The following is an 18,511-nucleotide window of genomic DNA, read 5'->3' as shown; positions in this document are numbered from 1 at the left end:
AGGTCCCAGAGTTCTTGTCTGATTATCAGGATGTATTTGAAGAGCCCAAGTCCGATGCTCTATCTCCGCATAGGGATTGTGATTGTGCTATCAATTTGATTCCTGGTAGTAAATTTCCTAAAGGTCGATTATTTAATTTATCCGTGCCCGAACACGCCGCTATGCGCAGTTATGTGAAGGAATCCCTGAAGAAGGGACATATTCGCCCATCGTCATCACCACTGGGAGCAGGGTTCTTCTTTGTAGCCAAGAAGGATGGTTCGCTGAGACCGTGTATTGATTACCGCCTTCTTAATAAGATCACTGTTAAATTTCAGTATCCCTTGCCATTGTTATCTGACTTGTTTGCTCGGATTAAGGGGGCTAGTTGGTTCACTAAGATAGATCTTCGTGGTGCGTATAATCTGGTGAGAATCAGGCAAGGAGATGAATGGAAAACTGCATTCAATACGCCCGAGGGTCATTTTGAGTATCTAGTGATGCCGTTCGGACTTGCCAATGCTCCATCTGTGTTTCAGTCTTTTATGCATGACATCTTCCGTGAGTATCTGGATAAATTCCTGATTGTTTACTTGGATGACATTTTGATCTTCTCAGATGATTGGGAGTCTCATGTGAAGCAGGTCAGAATGGTTTTTCAGGTCCTGCGTGCTAACTCTTTGTTTGTGAAGGGATCAAAGTGTCTCTTCGGTGTGCAGAAAGTTTCATTTTTGGGGTTCATCTTTACCCCTTCTACTATCGAGATGGATCCAGTTAAGGTCCAAGCCATCCAGGATTGGATTCAGCCGATATCTCTGAAAAGTCTGCAAAAGTTCCTGGGCTTTGCTAATTTTTATCGTCGCTTCATCTGTAATTTTTCTAGCATTGCCAAACCATTGACCGATTTGACCAAGAAGGGTGCTGATTTGGTTAATTGGTCTTCTGCTGCTGTGGAAGCTTTTCAGGAGTTGAAGCGTCGTTTTTGTTCTGCCCCTGTGTTGTGTCAGCCAGATGTTTCTCTTCCGTTCCAGGTCGAGGTTGATGCTTCTGAGATTGGAGCAGGGGCGGTTTTGTCACAGAGAGGTTCTGATTGCTCAGTGATGAAACCATGTGCTTTCTTTTCCAGGAAGTTTTCGCCCGCTGAGCGTAATTATGATGTGGGCAATCGAGAGTTGCTGGCCATGAAGTGGGCATTCGAGGAGTGGCGTCATTGGCTTGAAGGAGCTAAGCATCGCGTGGTGGTATTGACTGATCATAAGAACTTGACTTATCTCGAGTCTGCCAAGCGCTTGAATCCTAGACAGGCCCGTTGGTCGTTATTTTTTGCCCGCTTCGACTTTGTGATTTCGTACCTTCCGGGCTCTAAAAATGTGAAGGCGGATGCTCTGTCTAGGAGTTTTGTGCCCGACTCTCCGGGTTTATCTGAGCCAGCGGGTATCCTCAAGGAAGGAGTCATTGTGTCTGCCATCTCCCCTGATTTGCGGCGGGTGCTGCAAAAATTTCAGGCGAATAAACCTGATCGTTGTCCAGCAGAGAAACTGTTCGTCCCTGATAGGTGGACTAATAAACTTATCTCTGAACTTCATTGTTCGGTGTTGGCTGGTCATCCTGGAATCTTTGGTACCAGAGAGTTAGTGGCTAGATCCTTCTGGTGGCCATCTCTGTCACGGGATGTACGTACTTTTGTGCAGTCCTGTGGGATTTGTGCTAGGGCTAAGCCCTGCTGTTCTCGTGCCAGTGGGTTGCTTTTGCCCTTGCCGGTCCCAAAGAGGCCTTGGACACATATTTCGATGGATTTCATTTCTGACCTTCCCGTTTCTCAAAAGATGTCAGTCATTTGGGTGGTCTGTGATCGCTTTTCTAAAATGGTCCATCTGGTGCCCTTGGCTAAATTGCCTTCCTCCTCTGATTTGGTACCTTTGTTCTTCCAGCATGTGGTTCGGTTGCATGGCATTCCTGAGAATATTGTTTCTGACAGAGGTTCCCAGTTTGTTTCAAGGTTTTGGCGAGCCTTTTGTGGTAGGATGGGCATTGACCTATCCTTTTCCTCGGCTTTCCATCCTCAGACTAATGGCCAGACCGAACGAACCAATCAGACCTTGGAAACATATCTGAGATGTTTTGTTTCTGCAGACCAGGATGATTGGGTGTCCTTTTTGCCGTTGGCTGAGTTCGCCCTTAATAATCGGGCCAGCTCGGCTACCTTGGTTTCTCCATTTTTTTGCAATTCTGGGTTCCATCATCGTTTCTCTTCAGGACAGGTTGAGTCTTCGGACTGTCCTGGTGTGGATTCTGTGGTGGATAGGTTGCAGCAGATCTGGACTCATTTAGTGGACAATTTGATCTTGTCCCAGGAGAAAGCTCAACTTTTCGCTAATCGCAGACGCCGTGTGGGTCCCCGACTTCGTGTTGGGGATCTGGTTTGGTTATCTTCTCGTCATATTCCTATGAAGGTTTCCTCTCCTAAATTTAAACCTCGTTTTATTGGTCCGTATAGGATTTCTGACGTTCTCAATCCTGTGTCTTTTCGTTTGACCCTCCCAGACTCCTTTTCCATACATAATGTATTCCATAGGTCGTTGTTGCGGAGATACGTGGCACCTATGGTTCCATCTGTTGAGCCTCCTGCCCCGGTTTTGGTGGAGGGGGAATTGGAGTATATTGTGGAGAAGATTTTGGATTCTCGTGTTTCTAGACGGAAACTCCAGTATCTGGTTAAATGGAAGGGTTATGCTCAGGAAGATAATTCCTGGGTTCTTGCCTCTGATGTTCATGCTTCCGATCTTGTTCGTGCCTTTCATGCGGCTCATCCTGGTCGGCCTGGGGGCTCTGGTGAGGGTTCGGTGACCCCTCCTCAAGCGGGGGGGTACTGTTGTGAATTCTGTGGCTGAATTCACTCCTGTGGTCACAAGTGGTACTGCAGCTTCTGAGCTTCCTCCCTCAGGTGTTCTGGTGAGCTCGTTAACTGCTTCATTACTTAACTCCGCCTGATGCTGCTATCCTTGCTCCTTGTCAATGTTTCAGTGTTGGATCTGAGCTTCTCCTGATTGTTCCTGTGACCTGCTGCTCTGTATAGCTAAGTGCTTTTTGCTTTTTTGTTGCTTTTTTTCTGTCCAGCTTGTCTTTTGTTTTGCTGGAAGCTCTGAGACGCAAAGGGTGTACCGCCGTGCCGTTAGTTCGGCACGGTGGTTTTTTTTTTGCCCCCTTTGCGTGGTTTTGCTTTAGGGTTTTTTGTAGACTGCAAAGTTCGCTTTACTGTCCTCGCTCTGTCCTAGAATATCGGGCCCCACTTTGCTGAATCTATTTCATCCCTACGTTTTGTCTTTTCATCTTACTCACAGTCATTATATGTGGGGGGCTGCCTTTTCCTTTGGGGAATTTCTCTGGGGCAAGTCAGGCTATTTTTCTATCTTCAGGCTAGCTAGTTTCTTAGGCTGTGCCGAGTTGCCTAGGTAGTTGTTAGGCGCAATCCACAGCCGCTTTTAGTTGTGTTTAGGATAGGATCAGGTGTGCAGTCTACAGAGTTTCCACGTCTCAGAGCTCGTTCTTGTATTTTTGGGTATTTGTCAGATCACTGTGTGCTCTCTGATCGCTAAGCACACGGTGTTTCTGGATTGCCTTCATAACACCTGTCATTAGCAAACACAACAATTCTCCTGTGCTTCGCTCTCCTTCATGCTCACTGAATGATGTTCTTTCCTTCTGTATCTCTCTTTTTCCAGGGGCTGTAGTACTTCAGACTACAGGGCCCCTTCAGACCTTCTGATACTCTCTGTCGGTCTGCTCTCTTCTCTGTAACTCACTTTCTTTCTGACACTTTTCCCTCCAAATTAGAATTTATATTGGGAAGCCACCCATAAACAAGGTGTGGGCTCCCTCTTCTGGTCTGGAGTGTGAACATGTTGTGTGCATTGTGATTACCTAATAAAGAGATATCCTTCATCGCTTCCAAGCGTAACACCACTCTCCCCGTGAGGAAAGCAATATCACTGTGATGACCAGGACCCTAGGGCGCCACGCTCCCCCCAGTTAAATCCAGTACTCCCGGACTGGGAAAAGAAAATAACAGTTACAGGTTAATTAATGCAAACATTTTGAAAAACATTTGAACAATTAAAAAACTTTGGCTTCCCTTTATGGGAGGTATTGATGCTTAAACGTTGCAAAAACAAGTTTATCAATGTACATCTGGTCTTATACCAGGGTGTCCTTGTTTATAAATGAAAGTACCGATGTGAGGAACCTGTCATAAACCCCCAACGTAGGTATTGGGCGGGCTACAAGGCGTATCCAGACCCAATGTTCGCCACGCCAGACGGTTTTGCTTCGGGTCTCTGAAGAAACAAGCAAACAAGGCCCTACCCACAATGGCAATGTGGGCAGAACCAGTGTGCACCATGAGGGTGCCAATTATGTACAAAAACAAAGAATATATTTTGCAATATATGTACCTGCGCTTATCCTAACAGAATATTCTAGTATACATACACAATGGGTGGTTACCTTATTGATGGACGGGTAGTAGTGAGTCCGTCTATAGGCGTATGTGGCAAATCGGCAGAGGCTTGTGTGAAGGGACTGGAATGGTAAACGGTACACCAGCAAATAAATATAAAAGAATATAAATAAGATCACAAGTGCTAAGCCTCTAGAAATGGAATGGTATCAATAAAAGCGAGTGGGGATCCGGTACCTGTCCTGCAAGTACTCCCCACTTGCTTTGTATCTAGTGCACCCACCAGAGTCATAGATACATATCAGTGACTCTTTTTTTCTGATGTTAGGCTATGCACTCCTTGGGGTGTTAGTTCACTAGCCCTCTGTTCTTATAGTTCTTTATTGGGGATTTACTTTACAGGCACTTACCAGTCCCGCATAGTTCATTGTATTAATTTTATCGCTTTTATTGATACCATTCCATTTCTAGAGGCTTAGCACTTGTGATCTTATTTATATTCTTTTATATTTATTTGCTGGTGTACCGTTTACCATTCCAGTCCCTTCACACAAGCCTCTCCCGATTTGCCACATACGCCTATAGACGGACTCACTACTACCCATCCATCAATAAGGTAACCACCCATTGTGTATGTATACTAGAATATTCTGTTAGGATAAGCGCAGGTACATATATTGCAAAATATATTCCTTGTTATCTATAGCTTTCTTTTCTCCTCTGTGTGGTGAGGAGCAGTACCCGCAGCTATCCCCATCTATCCCACGAGCGCCGCTTATTTATATATTAGCGCATTATGTACAAAAACAGTTTTTGGGTAATTCACTGTCCATTACCCTATTGTCCATTTTAAACCTGTAACAAATATAAGTAAGCAATTCAAACAGGTAACAGCAATTAATGACATTTTTAGACCCTGTATCTGGCTGGGATATGACCTTTGGTACAACGGGTAGACCTGCTGTTACTGTAGTGGACCCACTAGTGTGTGAACACTACTTGTAGGCCTGCACTGTATTGGCAAACTGGGCAAGCGTCCGCGAATCCTTAGATTCATCATAGGTCTGACAGATTCACCAATAGCAGAGGGTGGATTCTCTGGTTCCACTGCTGGGGTGATGTTTGCTGCTTGAGCCTGTTGGTGTAAAGTCTCTTCTGGTTCAGGATGGTCTGGAATCACATTTTGTTCTGGTATTTCCAGCTGGGGAAAGACAAGACAGGTATCACTATAGCCTGATGTATGTCCAAGACTGGGGAAAATCTCCAAGAACAGTATAGATTTTCTAATCTTCTCCTTCTACAGGTTGAGAAATACTGGAGTCATTTTCCTTGTCTCTCAATTTGTCAGGGCATACCTTGAGATTATCTCTGGATACCGCGGTTGAAGTTTCTCCTCCATATTTACATAAGGCAGACTTTCGTGTTGTCGAACTTTGAAGGTAGGATAGTATACGGTTCTGCTTTCCACTGATCATCAAGTTTGTGCATTCTCCTTTTTACTTTTTAGCACTTGTTCACCTGGTGACAAGGGAATTGCAGGGGCACGTTGGTTATAGTTTCTCTCTTCTTTTTGTCTCGCTTGTGATAGACTTCTTTCGACGCACTCTTGTACTTTCCGGTACTTTTGTTGTCTCTCAGTATCCCAATCTGCATCATGTGAGGTATTTTCTGGGGTTAGGACTCCCAGGTCTAGATCAACTGGTAGTTTACTAGATCTTCCTCTCATCAGGTATGCTGGAGTGCAGTTGGTGGAATTCACTGGAATGTGGTTGTACAAATCTACCAAGTCTGGTAACTTTTCTGGCCATAAGCTTCTTTCATGTAAAGGCAAGGTCTTCAGTAAGTCAATCACTACTTGGTTCGTCTTTTCACACATTCCATTGGTTTGTGGGTGGTACGGTGTTGTTCTGATCTTTTTGCATCCGTACAGGTTGCAGAATTCTTGAAACACTTCCGCTTCAAAGGCTGGGCCTTGATCAGTGAGTGACTTCTAAGGATATCCATGTGGTCTACAGAAGTGCTGTTGGAAGGCTTTGGCTGCCGTCTTTGCTGTCTGGTCCTTGACAGGTACTACTACCAGGAATCTGGAGTAATGGTCCACAATGGTCAGAGCATAGACTCTTACTGTCGCTCTTATTCATTCTCGTCTGGACTACTGCAACTCTCTTCTGATCGGTCTCCCTCTTTCCAAACTTTCTCCTCTCCAATCCATCTTGAATGCGGCAGCCAGGGTCATATTTCTGTCCAGCCGCTTCACCGATGCCTCCATCTTGTGCCAGTCATTACACTGGCTACCCATTCGCTACAGGGTCCAGTATAAACTCATCTCTCTCACCCACAAAGCTCTCCACAGTTCTGCACCGCCTTATATCTCCTCTCTCATCTCCGTCTATCGCCCTACACGTGCCCTCCGTTCTACAAATGACCTAAGACTAACATCCCCTGTAATCCGAACCTCGCTCCTCCGTCTCCAAGACTTCTCTCGTGCTGCGCCAGCTCTCTGGAATGCACTTCCCCAGACGATCAGACTGATACCTAGCCCCGACCTATTCAAGAGCGCTTTGAAAACCCATCTCTTCAAACAAGCCAACCACATCAACTACTCAGTAAACTAACTTTGTCCTGTTCCCTCCTTCCAAATATTATCTGCATGTGAATCTGCACCCTAATAATAATAATTTTATTTATATAGCGCCAACATATTCCGCAGAGCTTTACAAATTATAGAGGGGACTTGTACAGACAATAGACATTACAGCATAACAGAAATACAGTTCAAAACAGATACAGGAGGAGTAAGGGCCCCGATCACCAGATACAGGAGGAGTGAGGGCCCCGATCACCAGATACAGGAGGAGTGAGGGCCCCGATCACCAGATACAGGAGGAATGAGGGCCCCGATCACCAGATACAGGAGGAGTGAGGGCCCCGATCACCAGATACAGGAGGAGTGAGGGCCCCGATCACCAGATACAGGAGGAGTGAGGGCCCCGATCACCAGATACAGGAGGAGTGAGGGCCCCGATCACCAGATACAGGAGGAGTGAGGGCCCCGATCACCAGATACAGGAGGAGTGAGGGCCCCGATCACCAGATACAGGAGGAGTGAGGGCCCCGATCACCAGATACAGGAGGAGCGAGGGCCCCGATCACCAGATACAGGAGGAGCGAGGGCCCCGATCACCAGATACAGGAGGAGCGAGGGCCCCGACCACCAGATACAGGAGGAGTGAGGGCCCCGATCACCAGATACAGGAGGAGTGAGGGCCCCGATCACCAGATACAGGAGGAGTGAGGGCCCCGATCACCAGATACAGGAGGAGTGAGGGCCCCGATCACCAGATACAGGAGGAGTGAGGGCCCCGATCACCAGATACAGGAGGAGTGAGGGCCCCGATCACCAGATACAGGAGGAGTGAGGACCCCGATCACCAGATACAGGAGGAGTGAGGGCCCCGATCACCAGATACAGGAGGAGTGAGGGCCCCGATCACCAGATACAGGAGGAGTGAGGGCCCCGATCACCAGATACAGGAGGAGTGAGGGCCCCGATCACCAGATACAAGAGGAGCGAGGGCCCCGATCACCAGATACAGGAGGAGCGAGGGCCCCGATCACCAGATACAGGAGGAGTGAGGGCCCCGATCACCAGATACAGGAGGAGTGAGGGCCCCGATCACCAGATACAGGAGGAGTGAGGGCCCCGATCACCAGATACAGGAGGAGTGAGGGCCCCGATCACCAGATACAGGAGGAGTGAGGGCCCCGATCACCAGATACAGGAGGAGCGAGGGCCCCGCTCACCAGATACAGGAGGAGTGAGGGCCTTGCTCACCAGATACAGGAGGAGTGAGGGCCCCGATCACCAGATACAGGAGGAGTGAGGGCCCCGATCACCAGATACAGGAGGAGTGAGGGTCCTGCTGCTCGCAAGCTTACAAACTATGAGGAAAAGGGGAGACACGAGAGGTGGATGGTAACAATTGCTTTCGTTGTTCGGACCGGCCATAGTGTAAGGCTCAGGTGTTCATGTAAAGCTGCATGAACCAGTTACCTGCCTAAGTATTTAACAGTACAGACACAGAGGGCTATTAACTGCGTAAAGTGTATGAGAACATGATACGAGGAACCTGATTATGTTTTTTTTTTTAATGGGCCACACAGGGATAGTTAGGTTAATGCGTTGAGGTGGTAGGCCAGTCTGAACAAATGAGTTTTTAGGGCACGCTTAAAACTGGGGATTAATCGTATTAACCTAGGTAGTGCATTCCAAAGAATCGGCGCAGCACGTGTAATGTCTTGAAGACGGGAGTGGGAGGTTCTGATTATTGAGGATGCTAACCTGAGGTCATTAGCGGAGCGGATGGGATGGGTAGGGTGGTAGACTGATACCAGAGAGGAGATGTAGGGTGGTGCTGAGCCATGGAGAGCTTTGTGGATGAGGGTAGTAGTTTTGTACTGCATTCTTGAGTGGATGGGTAACCAGTGTAATGACTGGCACAGGGTAGAGGCATCGGTGTAACGGTTGGTGAGGAATATGATCCTGGCTGCAGCATTCAGGACAGATTGGAGAGGGGAGAGCTTGGTAAGAGGGAGGCCGATTAGTAGAGAGTTACAATAGTCCAGACGAGAATGAATAAGTGAAACAGTCAGAGTTTTTGCAGAGTCGAAAGTAAGAAAAGGGCGAATTCTAGAAATGTTTTTGAGATGCAGATAAGACCCTACTATTCATCTGTCTCCACACCCTCCATGCACACGATAACTGCACTTGATGCTTGACTATTGCACTTAAACACACGGGCTGATGACCGGATCATGCAGCTTTATATGAAAATCCCTATTTATTATAATTGCCAGACCTGTAATAACAACAAGCACTTTTCACCTATTGTCCCCCCATTTCCTTGTAGATTGTAAGCTTGCGAGCAGGGACCTCACCCCTAATGTCACTGTTTAAATTGTCTTAACTTGTATTGAATTTATTGTCTGTACATGTCCCCGCTAATTGTAAAGTGCTGCGGAATATGTTGGCGCTATATAAATAACAATTATTATTATTATTATAGCCTGATCGGCTTGGAGTTAGCTTCACATGATCTAGCGCAACCAATTCAAGCGGCTGTTTGGTGACTATGGGCTGTAGGGGAGCCCTCTGGCTGTCATGGTCCTTTCTGGGCAGGCTACCACTTTTCATGCCAATGCAGTAGAACCTTCCACGAAGTAGGATCTCTAACTTCTTCCATCCGAATTGTCCTGCTCCATCGTGGTACGCTTCCATTGGCACATCTTTGTCTTTCCACAGCTGTTGAGTCTCTTGTGGAGCATCTGAACCCGGGTGCGAATTGGTTTGCGTCAGCAACTCCTTATCCAGACGGATCACGGGGTCACTTTCCTGTGTCTCTGCCCACCCATGGTGGGGCAATGAGTTCAGAATGGCTTCTTGCTTGTTCCTGCACCTGTTCCTCACATAATGGGATACAAAAATGTGTCGGGAGCACAACTAATATTTAAATCTGTCCACTAGGGTGCTACACAATGCATGGAGAATACAAATACTAAACCAGAGAAGAAAGACACTGCATAAATGTGTGCACTCCTATGTATCAAAAAATGAATAATAACTTTATTATAAGGCAAAAAACCTACAAAATATAAAAACATAAAACCATATGCAATAAGGATTCTCCCACACCTCCTCCTGTATTGCCCGCAGATCCGCCAGCATTGGGGTCCTTTCTATGGCAACCACTGACATGTAAACTACTACTTTTTGTGGCTCTTTCTTCATTGTTATGAGCCGGTTGTGCAGCTTTGGTTTCATTCTCTGGCTGTGCTATTTTCCAGCCATACTTGCAGCTTCTGTTTATTGTGTGGATGTTGTCTTGTGCACACATCCATAGGGCTTGCTTTTTTGTGCTCCCTTGCTGATCCAGCCTACAACCTTCTTTTTGACCCTCTGTTCCCCTGTGATAGATTATCAGCTACAGTCACAGGGTGTCTTACACATAGTGATTATTCCACATGGTTGGGTTTGGCTTATGGTGTGATAACTTTGGGGACGCCCATATGTTATCGGGATCTGTGTGGTCTTATTTATGATTTATCTTTTCATTTATTTATCTAGGTCACATATGTTCGCCCCTTATTTATTTAGATATCTATCTATGCATTTAAACATATGATTATATGAGCATTTTCTATCATGTTGAGCTTTTCGCTGTATTACTATAATAGGAGAATGGTGTGTTTGTTTTTTGATCCTTATTGGATATGGTTTTATGTTTTTATATTTTGTAGGTTTTTTGCCTTATAATAAAGTTGTTATTCATTTTTTGATACATAGGTGTGCACACATTTATGCAGTGTCTTTCTTCTCTGGTTTAGTTTTTGTTCCTCACATAATGGGAATACTGAGTTGCCCTGGGGCGATGGAAAGCTGGCAACTCTATTTCTTCAAGTGTTTCTGAATCTTCTCCCATCTCTGGCAAGCTGGGCATCCTGGACAATGCATCGGCATTCACACTCTTGTGCCCTGCACGGTACTTGATGGTGAACTCATAGTTGGACAACCGGGCCATCCATTGTTGCTCCAACGCACCTAGTTTTGCTGTCTCCTGGTGTGTCAGCGGATTGTTATCCGTGAAGATGGTGAATCTTGCCGAGGCCAGGTAGTGCTTGAACCTCTCTGTCACCACCCAGATGATAGCGAGGAATTACAGCTTAAAGGAACTGTAGTTCTCGGGGTTCCTTTCAGTGGGGTGAAGTTCCCTGCTGGCGTAGGCAATTACCCTTTCTTTGCCCTTCTGTACCTGGGACAACACGGCTCCCAGTCCCATGTTGCTGGCATCCGTGTACAGCACAAATGGTTGATCATATTCAGGGTAAGCCAGTACCTCATCACCCTTGAGAGCCAACTTCAATCGAGTGAAGGATCTCTCCAGCCCGTCGACCCAGTCAAATGGGGTATTCTTACCCTTGGTTTTCTTGGATCGGCCCACTAACAGGTCTTGTAGTGGTGCGGCGATCTTGGTGAAGTCTTTGATAAATCTTCTGTAGTAGCCTACCAACCCAATGAACTGCCGGACTTCATGGAGGTGGCTGGGCTTCGGCCAGTCTCTGATCACGGTGACCTTGTCAGGGTCTGGTGCCACTCCTTCGGCGCTCACCACATGGCCCAGGTACTGCACTTTGGGCTTTAACAGGTGACATTTAGATGGTTTCACCTTCAGGCCAAAGTTGGACAGAGCGTCAAACACCTCGGCCAGGTGCTCCAGATGGTCCTCATAAGTCTTGGAGAAGACAAAGACATCGTCCAGATACAGCAAGACGGTTTCGAAATTCTTGTGCCCAAGACAGCACTCCATCATTCTCTGAAATGTTCCTGGGGCATTGCACAGTCCGAACGGCATGTAGTTGAATTCACAGAGACCCATCAGTGTGGTGAAGGCCGTCTTTTCCTTATCCGCCTCTGCCACGGAAACCTGCCAGTACCCACTGGTGAGATCCAAGGTAGAGAAGTAGTTAGCAGATTTTAAAGCAGCTAATGACTCGTCTATTCTGGGCAGGGGGTATGCGTCCTTATGTGTAATGCGGTTTATCAGGCCTATAATCAACACACATTCTCATTGTGCCATCCTTTTTCCTGACGAGGACAAATGGAGCTGCCATGGGGTTACAACTATCTCTGATTACCCCAGCCTCCTTCACCTCTCGTAACATGTCTTTGGCACACTGATAATGAGCTGGAGGTACAGGCCGGAATCTCTCCTTAATGGGCGGCATGATCTCCCGTGGTGATGTGATGTTGAATCCCTTTTACCTGCCCAAAATCAAGTGGGTGTTTGCTGAATACCCGCTCATACTCATGAACCACCCTGTAAGCCCCTTGTTTTTGGTGTGATGGGGTAGAGTCAGTGTCCACGTGTAATTTCTGACACCAATCTTCCATTTGTCCTGCAGCGCCATTGTCCTCTGCCTGTTTGGATGGGACCAAGGGTTCTGTTGCCTGTAATACATTATTATCAACAGTAAACAGCTTGGCAAGCATGGCATATTTGGTTAGGTGGACCTCTTTTTCTCCACAGTTAAGGACACACACTGATACCCTCCCCTGGCAGACTTCAACCACCCCTCTGGCTGTCAGGATTATGGGCCTACTATCTGAATACACAGGTTCTACCAGGGCCTGATAGTCTTTACCTCTGAGGCCTATTGCTGCCCGACACCATATTAACATTTCACTCCTGGGGGGTATTGCGATGGGGATCGAATCACTCACTGTGACCCGGCCAATTTCTCCACCAGATAGTTCTACCTGCTGTCTCTGCACCAGAGCCCTGATTTCTTTCTGCAGGACACGTTGTTCACTGGAACCAGCAGTTTCGGCCACCTATTGTAATAAGACAGTAACCTCTGCAAGACAATTTTCAATAACATTAGTGCCAATGGTCATCGTGGGGTTACGTTCACGTCTGCCATTGTCAACAATCACCATTCTTTGGGCCTTCAGTTCTACCCGTCCCACCTTAATTGTGGACCTCTTTGTACCCCACTTTTGGCAACAGCTGACCGTTACTGGCTACTATTGTCAAATCATCATCTGGGCCACGAGTAATGTCTGTGTTAGCCCGGTACCGTTTATATAGAATGTAAGGCATAGTTGTGACCTGAGAACCGGTGTCCAACAAAGCGTTCATCAGGATGCCTTCGATCACAATGGGGAGGATAGGTCGTCCTCCGACGTACTTGGCTCTCCAGTTTTGTGGGCCTGGTCGTCCTATTCCTGGGGGTTGGCCCTCTGCCCCAGGGGTCGCTCGTTTAAATGACAGTACCTTACAAGGTGTGCTGCCTGGTTGCGGCGGCAGATGGTTCGTCCGTCCTGATGATAGCGATCGTTGTCTCTCCCTCTGGTCGGCGGGATCCTCTTCTGTTGTCGCCAGAGGATAACCCCTGGTCTGGAAGCAAGCTTGATCTTCTCCTTTGGAGATTCCTGCAGGGACTGCACTATCTTAGCTAGTGCAGCTACGCTTTTAGTCAGTTCCGGGACCTGGAGGCACAGTCTTGCTGAGGCATCATCATCAAGGATCTGCGTCAGCCTCAACTGGGACCTGATGGCAGGGTTCCACCTCCTGGTGGTACATGAGGGCTTGATGCCTAAGGGGGCACTTTGCGGCTGGGTTGAGGTTCGTACAGCACCCAGATGGCCCTGTCCTTAAGTTGCGCAAAGTCCAGGTCAGGGTTTTGCTGGGCCAGGATGCGCAGCTGTGTCCTGTGGGTGCTGGCCAGGAGACCCTCAATGAACTGTTCCTTTAAGAGTTTGTCTCCATCCTGCACGCTGTTAGGGTCAACCTGTCTGACGGCCCTCAGTGCCTCCTGGAGATTAAGGGCATAGTCCCGTATGCTATCCTGTGCTCTCTGCTTGCACCCAAAAAACTTCATTTTGATTTCTGCAGCCGTGCAGGTGTCAAAGGTAGTTTTAAGTTTAGCAAATATCTGCTGCACAGTTCCTTTTTCCATATTTGGCCAGGATTTCACTTCTCTTAGGGCTGCGCCTATCAATTGTCCAATTAAGATGCTGACCTTTTGATGCTCGGTCAGGGGATATACCTCAAACAGGCTGCAGAGTCTTTCCTTAAAGTCACTTAATGTATGGGAATTTTGTGGAAGCCAGGCCGCTCCAGGAATATAGGGCATGGACAGCGGCATGATGGGCGCTGTAGCTGCAGCGGGGTCCGGCCTGCGGGTAGAAGCTGCAGGGTCTGCGGGGTCTGGTGGCAATATGAGGCTTGCAGGTGCGTCTGTGGCGGGGCCCGGGGGTGCCATGAGGTCGGCGGCTGCGTCTCCCACAGGGTCTTGGGGTATCACAGGGGCTGCGGCTGTGTCCACCTCGAGGTCTTGGGGCATCACAGGGGCTGCGGCTGCGTCCGCCACCATTTCTCCCCCCTGGTCTGACATAGCTTCTCCCCCTTGCAAACCTTATAGGGGCCGGTGACTCTTCTCCGGAGCCTGTAGCGGTTCTCTTGTCGGTGGTCTGCAGCAGTTCCTTTGCGTGCGGTTGGGCGCTTCTCCTGGCCCTCCATCCAGGGCCTCTGCACGGTTACATCACTTCCGACCCTGCTGCATGATGTCTTCACTTTTCAGCCTTTCTCTGGCAGCGCGGCACCCATTTCCTTCTTCACGCTCTTTTTCGGAGGGCTTCGCACACGAAGGTGAGTCCCTTCTTCCCTCTTGCTCCTCGTGGCGCTATAATGGCGGCAGTTTTGGTGGCAATTTACAATGCACAGTCTCTTAGGCGCACATGACCCGAATTGCTGGGTCAGTCCATCCGGTTCGTGACGCCAAGATGAGTCGCCCGCCAGGGTTGTGGGGTACCTGGTAACAGGTCCGGTTTTCACAGGGGGATGTCACAGCTGCAGCGACCTTGTTCCTGGCCCTGGGCGCCCATGTAAAAGGGGAATTGAATAAGTTTATGTTAGTGACGCCACCTGTGGTATTCGGTCAGGGTGACCGACGCTGCTTTAAGGGGTCCTCTGGGGTGATGTTATGGCAGCTAGATGGTATAACTTCCCACAGGTGAAGTAGGTCCCCAGGGCTCCCAGTGTGTAGATGGAAGATGGTGAATAATAAAGCAAAGAACGAGGACACAGGTTTGCAGTCTCTTTACTGAAGACTTCAGGCAGCCACAGACCAGGGCACCAGATCACAGGGCAGGCAGAGTCTGGCCGGCTTGGAAGCGAATCCAGAGTCCCCTTTACCAGGTGGAGATGAAAGCCTTCCTCTAGTGTGGTGGTGTTGTAGTCCCTTACTGCCTATGGCTTCTGATAAGGTCCTCACAGTTCTTCTCTGTCCCCCAAATAGGATAGGACGCAAACCCATATGACAGGTGACTCGAGCCTTTTTACAGGATCTCTATCATGACCCAGGCTCCTGGGTATTGAGGCGGACAGGTAACTTGCAGTTCAGCTGTCCTGCCAGTCTCTGCTGGAAGTCATAGAGTCCCTTACAACCTCGGTGTTCCGGCTACCGGTTATCTGCGCTTCAGAGGGAGGCAGCCTGGTCTTAGCTGGTCTCCCCTGATGTTACTCTCCTCTGCTTCACTCTCCTTCACACTCACTGAACAATGTTCTTTCCTTCTGTATGGCTCTTTCTCAGGGGCTGTAGTACTTCAGACTACACGGCCCCTTCAGACCTTCTGACACTCTCTGTCTGTCTGCTCTCTTATCTGTAACTCACTTTCTTTCTGTTCCCTCCAAATCATAATTTATATAGGGAAGCCACCCTTAAACGGGGTGTGGGCTCCCCCTTCTGGTCTGGAGTGTGAACATGTTGTGTGCATTGTGATTACCTAATAAAGAGATATCCTTTATTGCTCCCAAGCATAGCATCACTCACCCCGTGAGAAAAGCAATGTCACTTTGACGACCAGGACCCTGGGGCGCCACATAGATGTAATAGGGGACGCCATATACAATATAGAGAGGGCAAAGCACATCAGCCTCAAAAAAACACCAAAATATATGGCTTAGAATTGGTTGGACAAAAATGTCTCATAATAAAAAATGCTGTATATGAAGCTGACAAAATGCCCCATGAAAATAATCAAGGAGCCTGAAAACAGGATAACTAACACATAATGGGCAATACCATATGTTATAAATTCATGAAAACAATATCCAGACATAGGTTTATATATAATACCCTAGGTTATAATAAGCCTAAGGAAAGCGGTACTTGCTTACCGAGCTTAGCCCAGATTCAAGAAAGGACATGGTAGAATCCCTAACCAGAATACGAGTGAATAACAGCATGTGGTAATATTAGCCGACATGCTCCTGGCCTCTTCTCACCTCGACATGCGTTTCGCCGCCAGCTTCTTCCGGGGGCATCGAAACTCCCATCGCCCCACTTTTCAGTTTTTGAATTTCCACAAAAATTTAAAATAACCAATAAATTTCGTTCAACTTCACAATTGTGTTCCACTTGTTGTTTCTTCACCAAAAATTTACATTTGGAATCTTTATGCTTGAAGGATGATATGTGGGAAAAGGTTGAAAAGTTCCAGGGGGCCGAATACTTTCGTAAGGCACTGTAATTGGCCTACCTTACTGTGGCTTGGGTGGGTGGCCATTACTCAGGGGCCACAGTCGGAAATCTCGCCCCGGGCTCTGTATTCTGGGAACGCTCCTTCCCCCTCCAGAGGGTGGTGGGAGTGATGTGGGCCTGTGGGGGGGAGCGGAGGAGTGATGTGGGCCTGCGGGGGGTGGTGGGAATGATGTGGGCCTGCGGGGGACGAGGGGAGTGATGTGGGCCTGTGGTTGTACGGTGGGAGTGATGTGGGCCTGTGGGGGGGAGCGGATGGAGTGATGCGGTGGTGGGGAATGTGGGAGTGATGTGGGCCTGTGGGGGACGATGGGAGTGATGTGGGTCTGCGGGGGGCGATCATGGGAGTGATGTGGGCCTGTGGGGGGGAGCGGATGGAGTGATGCGGTGGTGGGGAATGTGGGAGTGATGTGGGCCTGTGGGGGGGAGCGGATGGAGTGATGTGGGCCTTCAGGGGGCAGTGGGAGTGATGTGGGCCTGCGGGGGACGATGGGAGTGATGTGGGCAGGAAGCAGACACTAGTGGACCTACTTTACTGCGGCTTGTGTGAGCGGCCATTACTCAGGGATAACAGTCAGACATCTCGTCCCGGGCTCGGTATTCTGAGAACGCTCCTTCCCCTCCAGCACAGCGCACGTCTGTATCCGAGTCCATTGCAGGAGGTGTGGATGATGCCATGACGAGCTGCGCTGCTCTGTGCCTGTCGCTCCCATTCATTTCTATAGGAGTTATGGCCGCAGCAATCCTGAGGCCGGAGCCGGGATCGTCTCGGTGCGTCCTCAGTGTCTGGTGGCTGTTGTTATATCGCCAGGGTGATTATAATTTGCTGCTATATTGGGGGGTGATATCAGACCCCGGTAGTTACCTTGCTTCCTTTCTCCTCAGGTCCGGGCCAGCGCCATCGCCCAGGATGCGGATCAGAACTATGACTACGCCAGTAACAGCGTGGTGCTGCACCTGGACTCCGGCGACGAGATCTACGTGAAGCTGGACGGTGGGAAGGCGCATGGTGGGAACAACAACAAGTACAGCACCTTCTCCGGATTCATCCTTTACCCCGACTAGGATGTCGACCGCCACGAGTCGACAGGAAGGAACGTGTGATGTAAACAGAGCTCCACGTACAACAGTGACCCAAGAAGGGCATCACACCCATCCTCCTCAACGACCCTCATCCTACGCACAGGAAGCCTGGAACACAGAGGACCTCTGGTGAAGAACACATGACTCCATGATCCATGGACATCGTACACATGACAAATGCGCAAATGCTGACAACACCTGGCACTCGGCATCTCTCCCCCCCCCCCCGATACGGGTGACACTCAGCATCTCCCCCCCCCCCCCGATACGGGTGACACTCAGCATCTCCCCCCCCCCCGATACGGGTGACACTCAGCATCTCCCCCCCCCCCCCCCCGATACGGGTGACACTCAGCATCTCCCCCCCCCCCCCGATACGGGTGACACTCAGCACCTCCCCCCCCCCCCCCGATACGGGTGACACTCAGCATCTCCCCCCCCCCCCGATACGGGTGACACTCAGCATCTCCCCCCCCCCCCCCGATACGGGTGACACTCAGCATCTCCCCCCCCCCGATACGGGTGACACTCAGCACCTCCCCCCCCCCCCCGATACGGGTGACACTCAGCATCTCCCCCCCCCCCCCCGATACGGGTGACACTCAGCATCTCCCCCCCCCCCCCCCCCCCGATACGGGTGACACTCAGCACCTCCCCCCCCCCGATACGGGTGACACTCAGCATCTCCCCCCCCCCGATACGGGTGACACTCAGCATCTCCCCCCCCCCCCCCGATACGGGTGACACTCAGCATCTCCCCCCCCCCCCCCCGATACGGGTGACACTCAGCATCTCCCCCCCCCCCCCCCCCCCCCGATACGGGTGACGCTCGGCATCAACTCCGATACGGGTGACACTCGGCACCTTTCCCCGATACGGCTGACACTCAGCACC

General features: G+C 49.3%; 1 protein-coding gene across 2 annotated transcripts in view; it reads left to right on the top strand.

The window, feature by feature from the left end:
• The window catches only part of C1QL2 (complement C1q like 2), a 68,278-nt gene extending 50,358 nt beyond the window's left edge, over positions 1–17,920 (top strand). Inside the window, exon 2 of one of the 2 annotated variants that reach the window (XM_069732561.1) lies at positions 17,420–17,920. In XM_069732561.1, the coding sequence (XP_069588662.1) occupies positions 17,420–17,599 (180 nt within the window). In that variant the 3' untranslated portion in view covers positions 17,600–17,920. The remainder of the gene's footprint in view (positions 1–17,419) is intronic. The other variant, XM_069732562.1, reaches the window with a different exon arrangement.
• Positions 17,921–18,511: the final 591 nt, after the last annotated feature.

Source organism: Ranitomeya imitator, chromosome 7 (genome assembly GCF_032444005.1).
Source record: "Ranitomeya imitator isolate aRanImi1 chromosome 7, aRanImi1.pri, whole genome shotgun sequence".
In the NCBI taxonomy this organism is placed as follows: domain Eukaryota; kingdom Metazoa; phylum Chordata; class Amphibia; order Anura; family Dendrobatidae; genus Ranitomeya; species Ranitomeya imitator.
The sequence above is the reverse complement of the archived record's forward strand: the minus strand, read 5'-3'. Positions and strand labels throughout refer to the sequence as shown.